General features: G+C 70.0%; 1 protein-coding gene across 1 annotated transcript; it reads right to left on the bottom strand.

Moving 5' to 3' along the window:
- Nucleotides 1–919: 919 nt before the first annotated feature.
- FBXO46 (F-box protein 46) lies at nt 920–7,580 on the bottom strand. The gene is made up of 3 exons (XM_074571838.1): nt 7,570–7,580; nt 5,530–5,745; nt 920–3,049 (listed from the first exon to the last, which is right to left on the bottom strand). The coding sequence occupies exon 3, from the start codon at nt 2,931–2,933 to the stop codon at nt 1,023–1,025; it is 1,911 nt and encodes a 636-aa protein (XP_074427939.1). The 5' UTR covers nt 2,934–3,049; nt 5,530–5,745; nt 7,570–7,580; the 3' UTR covers nt 920–1,022.
- Between the last annotated feature and the right edge of the window lie 1,532 nt (nt 7,581–9,112).

The following is a 9,112-nucleotide window of genomic DNA, read 5'->3' as shown; positions in this document are numbered from 1 at the left end:
TGACCTTCCACGGGGCCATCACTCTCCATGGGGCCACTGCCCCAGATGGCGACGTGACCCTCCATGGGGCCACCAACCCAGACGGCGATGTCACCCTCCAGGGGGCCACCATGGGGCCAGCAACGTCCCTTGGGGCCACCGGCCCAGTTGGGCTCATCCTCATGGGGCCGCCAACCTCCACGTGGTCATGACCCTCCACGGGGCCATCACTCTCCATGGGGCCACTGCCCCAGATGGCGACGTCACCCTCCATGGGGCCACCACCCCAGACAGCGATGTCACCCTCCATGGGGCCACCATGGGGCCAGCAACCTCCTTGGGGCCACTGGCCCAGTTGGGCTCATCCTCATGGGGCCACCAACCTCCACGTGGTCATGACCTTCCACGGGGCCATCACTCTCCATGGGGCCACTGCCCCAGACGGCGACGTGACCCTCCATGGGGCCACCAACCCAGACGGCGATGTCACCCTCCAGGGGGCCACCATGGGGCCAGCAACGTCCCTTGGGGCCACCGGCCCAGTTGGGCTCATCCTCACGGGGGCCACCAACCTCCGCACGGTCACGACCCTCCACGTGGCGGGGGGGGGGTCAGGTGGGGCCATCCCCCTCCATCCCCCTCCTCGTGGCCACCACCCCAGGCGCCGACGTCACCCTCCACCGGGGGCCACCACCGCGCGCCCCTCCCCCCTCCCCAACATTGTCCTTTTCTCTTTTTTCTTTTTTTTTTCCCCCTTTCAACTTTTTTGGGGGGGGGGTGGGGTGTCGATGGTGGGGTTTTTTTTCCCTTTTTTTTTTTCTTTTTTTTTTTTTTTTTCTTTCTTTTCCACTTCCTCCGCTGAAAAAAAACCCCCCAAAAAAAAAAACAAACACCCCCCCCACACACACCACCACCACCCTCAACCCCCCCCCCCCCCCCGCCTCCCCTCCGCCGCCATCCCCGGGGTCTTTCTTTTCCTTTATCCCCGCTCCCGTCGTCCGTCCACCCCCCGCAAAAATCCGCCGCCGGCGCCGGCCGTCCCTTCACCTGCCGTCCTCGCGCCGCGGGTGCACCCAGTTGTTGTCGTGGAGGCCCACCCTGCAGCCCGGCGCTTCCTTATCCGCTCGCCGGCAGCACATCCAGTAGGATCGGCCGTAAGGCAGGTCGTGGTGGTAGGGTTTGGGGTGCCAGCGGCAGAGGGACACGTCCCCCTTCTCGTACCGTTTCTTGCACTGCTTGCAGGGGTCGTCGCGGTAGAGGGGGTCGGGGTTCCAGCGGGAATCGGTGGCCTGCACCCCGAAGGTCTCGATGATGGATTTGAAATAGTGACAGGAACATTTGAGGGCGGCCAGCGCTTGGGTGGGCAAGTAGCTGAAGATCTTCACCATGACGTGCTCCGGCAGGAGGAGCATGTACTGCCGGGGCTCCAGCAGGCGTTGGATTTTGAAACGGATCTCCAAAAAATCGTGGGAGACGTGACGGTACAAGCGGCAAAGCGAAGGGTCGGGGACGGCCGCCGCTTCCTCGCCCACTTCCGACGCCTCCGAAGCCGGCGTCGTCGCCTCCTCCGGGACGGGCAGGAGGAAGAGCTGCCCCGGCGGCGGGTCCTCCTGCGGCGCCGCCACCGGCAGCCGCACCGTCTCCTCCTTCATCTTCTTGGCGCTGTCTTTGCCGAAGAAGACGCATTGGTCCACCACCCCCGTCACCACCACGTCCACGTGGAAGCCGGCGGCGCAATCCCGCGCCGCCGCCGCCGCCGTCGCCGGCGTCGTCTCGCCGCTTCCTTCCCCCGGCTCCGCTTTGCCGGCGGCGCTCGCCGGCCCCTCGCCGCACCCGGCGGCAGCGGCGGGGCCGTCCCCGTCCCCTTTGGCGCCGGCGGTGGCCAGGAGGAACTCCACGTTGTTGGGCAACGCGTCGCGGGACGGGCTGATCAACTGGTAGAGGTCGCAGGTGATCTTGTCCTTGGCGCGACCGCCGCCGTTGCCGCCGCCGTTGCCCGTCCCGCAGCTCATGAAGACGCAATTCGGCCGCCCCGCAGCCCCCGGCTCGGCCGTGGCGGTTCCGGGCCGGCTTTCGCGACCGCTGGAGATACGGAAAGCGATACGCACCTCGCCGGCAGCCGACGACGCCGAAGACGACGACGCGGCGGCGGCGGCGCATTCGGCGGCGCCCGGGCGACACATGCCGTTGGGTGGAGCGCCGCCGCCGCCGCGTTCCCGTTGCCGCGACTCGAAGTGGGCTACGGCTTCGGCCACCCGGCTGCAATCGGAGCCGCCGGGCGTTTTGGTTTCGCCGCCGGCGGCCGCTTCCACGAAGACGATGGGGGCGGCGGCGGCGGCGGCGCCGCAGGGCCGGGGGAAGCTCTGCAAGGCCAGCGCCGTCCTCCGCTCCACCAAGGCCACCATCTCGGCCACCGACAGCAAGTCGGGGGGAGGCGATTCGGCGGGAGGTTCGCCGGCGAGCGGGCATGCCGCTTCCCGGCCGCCGCTAGCCCACGGCTTGTTCTTCGCCGGGTCGTGGCAACGCCGGCGCCGCTTGGCTTTGGAGCTGTCGTTGCCCCAGTTGCCCTTGACCTTCATGGTGGTGGGGCGGCCGCCGCCGCCACCGCCGCCCCCACCGCCGCCGCCGCACTGGTGGGCCACGAAAAAAGCCACTTTCTCCTTGGTGTTGCCGGGTTTGATGACGTACCAGGTGTCCAGCAGCACCCGCCCTTCCTCCGCCGGCGCCGGGGGAGCCGGGGCGGCATCTGCGGGAGGCGGCGGAGGCGGCGGCGGCGTCGGCAGCGGCGGCGTTTTTTCCGGGGGGCCGCCGGCGTTTTCCTCGGCGGGGCGGCAGGAGAAAAGGTTGGGGGCCGGGGGGGGCCGGGGTTGCTTGGGGGGGGCGGCGGCGGCGTTGTAAGCGCCGAAGGGCCGCGGGCACCAGAGCTGGAGCTGGGGGAAGGCGGTGGGTTCCATCAGGGCACCATGGCACCCGCCGGCGGGGCGTCCCCACCGCGCTGCTCCGACCCCCGCCGGGGGGGTTTTGGGGTGGGGGGGGGGGGCGGGGGGCTGCCGGCGCCCGCCCCCAGGGCCTGCCGGGAGAGAAAGGGGGTTAGCGGGGGTTGGGGGGGCCGGTATATGGATGGTGGGGGGCAGTATGGGGATGGTGGGGGCCAGTATAGGGATGGTGGGGGGCAGTATGGGGATGGGGGCAACTATGGGGCTGGTGGGGGCCAGTACTGGGCTGGGGGGGCCACTATGGGGCTGATGAGGGCAACTATGGGGCTGGTGGGGGCCAGTATAGGGCTGGTGGGGGCAGTATGGGGCTGGTGAGGGCAACTATGGGGCTGGTGGGGGCCAGTATGGGGCTGGTGGGGGCCAGTATAGGGATGGTGGGGGCAGTATGGGGATGGGGGCAACTATGGGGCTGGTGGGGACCAGTATAGGGATGGTGGGGCCAGTATGGGTCTGCTGGGGCCACTATGGGGCTGATGAGGGCAACTATGGGGGTGGTGGGGGCCAGTATGGGGCTGGAGGGGACCAGTATGGGGATGGTGAGGGCAACTATGGGGCTGGTGGGGGCCAGTATGGGGCTGGTGGGGCCAGTATGGGGCTGGTGAGGGCAACTATGGGGCTGGTGGGGGCCAGTATGGGGCTGGTGGGGACCAGTATAGGGATGGTGGGGGGCAGTATTGGGGATGGGGGCAACTATGGGGCTGGTGGGGACCAGTATAGGGATGGTGGGGCCAGTATGGGGCTGGAGGGGCCACTATGGGGCTGATGAGGGCAACTATGGGGGTGGTGGGGGCCAGTATAGGGCTGGTGGGGGCAGTATGGGGCTGGTGAGGGCAACTATGGGGCTGGTGGGGGCCAGTATGGGGCTGGTGGGGGCCAGTATAGGGATGGTGGGGGCAGTATAGCGCTGGCAGGACCAGTATAGGGATGGTGGGGCCAGTATGGGTCTGGTGGGGCCACTATGGGGCTGGTGAGGGCAACTATGGGGATGGTGGGGGCCAGTATGGGGCTGGAGGGGACCAGTATGGGGATGGTGAGGGCAACTCTGGGGCTGGTGGGGGCCAGTATGGGGCTGGTGGGGCCAGTATGGGGCTGGTGAGGGCAACTATGGGGCTGGTGGGGGCCAGTATGGGGCTGGTGGGGACCAGTATAGGGATGGTGGGGCCAGTATAGGGCTAGCAGGACCAGTATAGGGATGGTGGGGCCAGTATGGGTCTGGTGGGGCCACTATGGGGCTGGTGAGGGCAACTATGGGGATGGTGGGGGCCAGTATGGGGCTGGTGGGGACCAGTATGGGGATGGTGAGGGCAACTATGGGGCTGGTGGGGGCCAGTATGGGGCTGGTGGGGCCAGTATGGGGCTGGTGAGGGCAACTATGGGGCTGGTGGGGGCCAGTATGGGGCTGGTGGGGCCAGTATGGGGCTGGTGAGGGCAACTATGGGGCTGGTGGGGGCCAGTATGGGGCTGGTGGGGACCAGTATAGGGATGGTGGGGCCAGTATAGGGCTAGCAGGACCAGTATAGGGATGGTGGGGCCAGTATGGAGCTGGTGGGGGCCAGTATAGGGATGGTGGGGACCAGTATAGGGATGGTGGGGGCCAGTATAGGGCTGGGGGGACCAGTATGGGGCTGGTGGGTACCAGTATGGGGGCGGGGGGGGGCACTATAGGGACATTGGGGCCAGTATGGGACTGGTGGTGGCCAGTATGTGCCTGGTGGGGCCAGTACGGGGCTGGAGGTGTTAATGGGCCATTACTGGGCCGTTCCCAGTACCCTTACTGGGTCGTACTGGGGGGACCGAGGGCTCCCCCCTCCCCGGCCCCGCCCCCTTTGGACGCGCCGAAGCCCCGCCCCTCCGCGCCCAGCCCCGCCCCCAACCCCCCTAAGCCCCGCCCCCTCCTCCCCCCCGTCCGGCCCTGCCCGCCAGGCGGTGACCAATCAGCGCGCCGCGTTTGGGCCATGCCCATATATGGACGGCGGCGGCGGCGGCGCGGCGGCGGGAAAGGGCGTGGCGGGGAGGAAGGGGGGGCGTGGCCAACGGAGGGAGGGAGGGAGGGGCGTGGCCAAGCGGCCCCGCCCTCCCCGGGGCCGCCGAGGCGGGAGGGGCGCGGACACGGTCCCGCGTGGCCCCGGTTGTGGGGGGCGGGGGGGACCGTCCCGGTTGAAGGAGGCGGGGGGACACGGGGCGACACACCGAGCCGGTGACCCCCGTGGGTGGCGCGAGGCCGGCCCCGCCCCAGGGGGGACGCGGGGACACGCCCGCCCCCCCCCTCCCCCTTGACACGGCGACACGCGTGTCGTGTCCGTGTCCTGCCCGCTCCCCCCCCGCATCCCGGTGTGTCACGAGCGGGAGGCGCCGGTCCCCGGTGTGACATCGCTGCCGCCTCCCCCCCCCCCCACAACCGGGGCCCAGGCCCCGCCGCCGCTACCGAGCACCGGCCCCGGGGCAAGCCGCGGGGCTCCCCCGCCCTCCCCCCCAAGTCTGTCCCCCCCCACACCCCCCACACCCTCCCCACGGCCCGGGCCCCGCCCGGTGCCGCCGCCCCTCCCCCGCTCACCGGGCAGGTGCCGGGCGCGGCCGCTCCGCCTCTCCGCGCCGCTTCCGGGGTGCCGCCGCGCATGCGCCCCGCCGCCGTGAGGCGCCGCGCCTGCGTCGCGCGGGGGATGCCGGGAAGTGTAGTCCGCCCGTGGCGTACGCCGACACTCTACGCCTGCGCCGCGCGGGGGATGCCGGGAAGTGTAGTCCGCCCGTGGCGTACGCCGACACTCTAGGCCTGCGTCGCGCGGGGGATGCCGGGAAGTGTAGTCCGCCCGCCGTGGGGGGGGGGGGTGCGCGGAGACTCCGCGCATGCGCAATGGGCGCCCCGGGACGGGGTAGTTCGTGCGCGGAGGGGGCTGGGGGTGACCGGGGGGGGGGGGGGGTGTCTCCCAATGACAACACCCTGTGCCCCCCCCCCCCCCGTACCCCCCCAGTGCCTCCCAGTTCCTCCCAGTGACACCCCCCAGAACCCCCTGTGACACTCCCAGTGCTCCCCAGTACCCCCAGTTCCCCCCGGGGCCCCCCCCAGTGACACCCCCCCCAGTGCTCCCCAGTACCCCCAGTGACACCCCCAGTGGCCCCCAGTTCTCCCCAGCGCCCACCGGTGACACCCTCATTCCCCCCCCCAGTGCCCCCCACTTCCCTCCGGGGCTCACCAGTACCCCCCCCCCCCCCAAGTGACCCCCCCCCCCCAGTGCCCCCCCCAGGCGATTTCACAGGGGCCACCCATGGGTGTCACACAGTTTTTTTAGGGTACAAAGCTGGGAACACGCCCCCCCCCCCGCGCCCCCAGCACCCAAAGGTGACAGTGACCCCCCCCCCCAAATCCCCCCCCCGGCACCCAAAGGTGACAATAACCCCCCCAGCACCCAAAGGTGCCCCCCCAGCACCCAAAGGTGACAATAACCCCCCCAGCACCCAAAGGTGCCCCCCCCAGCACCCAAAGGTGACAATAACCCCCCCAGCACCCAAAGGTGCCCCCCCCAGCACCCAAAGATGACATTGACGCCCCCCAGCACCCAAAGGTGTCCCCCCCCAGCACCCTAAAGGTGACAATGACCCCCCCACAAACCCACCGAACCCCCCCAGCACCCAAAGGTGCCCCCCCCAGCACCCCAAAGGTGACAATGACCCCCCCCAGCATCCAAAGGTGACAGTGACACCCTCCCCCAGCACCCCGAAGGTGACAATGACCCCCCCCACAAGCCCCCCGACCCCCCCCAGCACCCAGACGTGTCCCCCCCCAGCACCCTAAAGGTGACAATGACCCCCCCCAGCACCCAAAGGTGACAATGACCCCCCCTAGCACCCAAAGGTGCCCCCCCCAGCACCCTAAAGGTGACAATGACCCCCCCACAAACCCACCGAACCCCCCCAGCACCCAAAGGTGCCCCCCCAGCACCCCGAAGGTGACAATGACCCCCCCCCAGCACCCAAAGGTGCCCCCCCCAGCACCCTAAAGGTGACAATGACCCCCCCCAGCACCCAAAGGTGCCCCCCCCAGCACCCAAAGATGACATTGACGCCCCCCAGCACCCAAAGGTGTCCCCCCCCAGCACCCTAAAGGTGACAATGACCCCCCCACAAACCCACCGAACCCCCCCAGCACCCAAAGGTGCCCCCCCAGCACCCCACAGGTGACAATGACCCCCCCCCCAGCACCCAAAGGTGACAATAACCCCCCCCCAGCACCCCACAGGTGACAATGACCCCCCCCCCAGCACCCAAAGGTGGCCGCCCCAGCATCCAAAGGTGACAATGACCCCCCCCAAGCCCCCCTGACCCCCCCCCCAGCACCCAAAGGTGATTCCCCCCCCCCCCGTTCAGCAGCAGCTCTCGGCCACGGGGCCCCCCCCCGAGCGGGGGGTTGCGGCCCGGGGGGGTTGAGGGGGGGGGGCGGCGGCGCGGGGGGGGCAGGGGGGGGCCAGGCGACAGCGTTGCCAGCCGCGGCGCACCTCCGCCTGCACCTGCACGCGTCACGACAGGCGCACGTCACGACGGACGTCACGACATGTCGCGACATAGCGCCCCCCCCGCCCCCCCCCGCGACGTGTCGCACCTCCTTGTTGACGAAGCAGTAGAGGACGCTGACGACGAGCCCCTGGGGGGGGGGGGGGGGGGGGGGCAAAAGGGGGGGGGGCACATACGGGTGGGTGCCCCCCCCATGGCCCCCCCCGTGCCCCCCCCCCCAATTTCCAACCCCCCCCTTACTGCCCCCCCACGGCCCTCCCCCATTGCCCCCCCCCTCCGATTCCACCCCCCCCCATTGCACCCCCCTCGCTCCCCCCCCCCCCCCATTGCAGCCCCCGTTGCACTCCCCACGCCCCCCCCCCATTGCCAACCCCCCCCCTCCCCATTTCCACCCCATCATGCCCCCCCATTGCACCCCCCCCATGCCCCCCCTCATTGCTACCCCCCCCCCCCATTTCCACACACCCCGGGCCCCCCCATGCCCCCCCCCCATTGCCACCCCCCCCCCCCATTTCCACCCCCCATGTCCCCCCCACTCCCCCCCCATTTCCAACCTCCCGTGCCCCCCCCATTGCACCCCCCCATTTCCACCCCCCCATTGCCCCCCCCATGTCCCCCCCCATTTCCATCCCCCCAATGCCCCCCCATGTCCCCCCCCCATTTCCACCCCCCCATTGCCACCCCCCCATTTCCACCACCCGCCATTTCCACCCCCCCCATTGCCATCCCCCATGTCCCCCCCTCCATTTCCACCACCCCCCGTTGCCACCCCCCATTTCCACCCCCCCATTGCCACCCCCCCCATTGCCACCCCCCCATGCCCCCCCCTCCATTTCCACCCCCCCATTGCCACCCCCCCATGTCCCCCCCCGTTTCCACCCCCCCCATTTCCACCCCCCCATTGCCACCCCCCCCATTGCCACCCCCCCCATTGCCACCCCCCCATGTCCCCCCCCCCATTCCCACCCCCCCCATTTCGACCACCCCGTGCCCCCCCATTGCACCCCCCCCCATTGCCACCCCCCCATTTCCACCACCCCCCATTTCCACCCCCCCATTGCCATCCCCCATGTCCCCCCCCCCATTTCCACCACTCCCCGTTGCCACCCCCCCATTTCCACCCCCCCATTTCCACCCCCCCCATTGCCACCCCCCCATTTCCACCACCCCCCATTTCCACCCCCCCATTGCCACCCCCCCATTTCCACCACCCCCCATTTCCACCCCCCCCACTGCCACCCCCCCATTTCCATCCCCCCATTGCACCCCCCCATGTCCCCCCCCCATTTCCACCACCCCCCGTTGCCACCCCCCCATTTCCACCCCCCCATTGCCACCCCCCCCATTGCCACCCCCCCCATTTCCACCCCCCCATGCCCCCCCTCCATTTCCACCCCCCCATTGCCACCCCCCCATTGCCACCCCCCCATGTCCCCCCCCATTTCCACCCCCCCCATTTCCACCCCCCCATTGCCACCCCCCCCATTGCCACCCCCCCCATGCCCCCCCCTCCATTTCCACCCCCCCCATTTCCACCCCCCCATTGCCACCCCCCCCCATTGCCACCCCCCCCATTGACACCACCCCCCATTTCCATCCCCCCATTGCACCCCCCCATGTCCCCCCCCCAT

The sequence above is a fragment of the Larus michahellis genome, unplaced genomic scaffold (assembly GCF_964199755.1).
Source record: "Larus michahellis unplaced genomic scaffold, bLarMic1.1 SCAFFOLD_577, whole genome shotgun sequence".
NCBI classification, from domain to species: domain Eukaryota; kingdom Metazoa; phylum Chordata; class Aves; order Charadriiformes; family Laridae; genus Larus; species Larus michahellis.
Note: the sequence above shows the minus strand (reverse complement) of the source record. Positions and strands in the feature narration are given on the sequence as shown.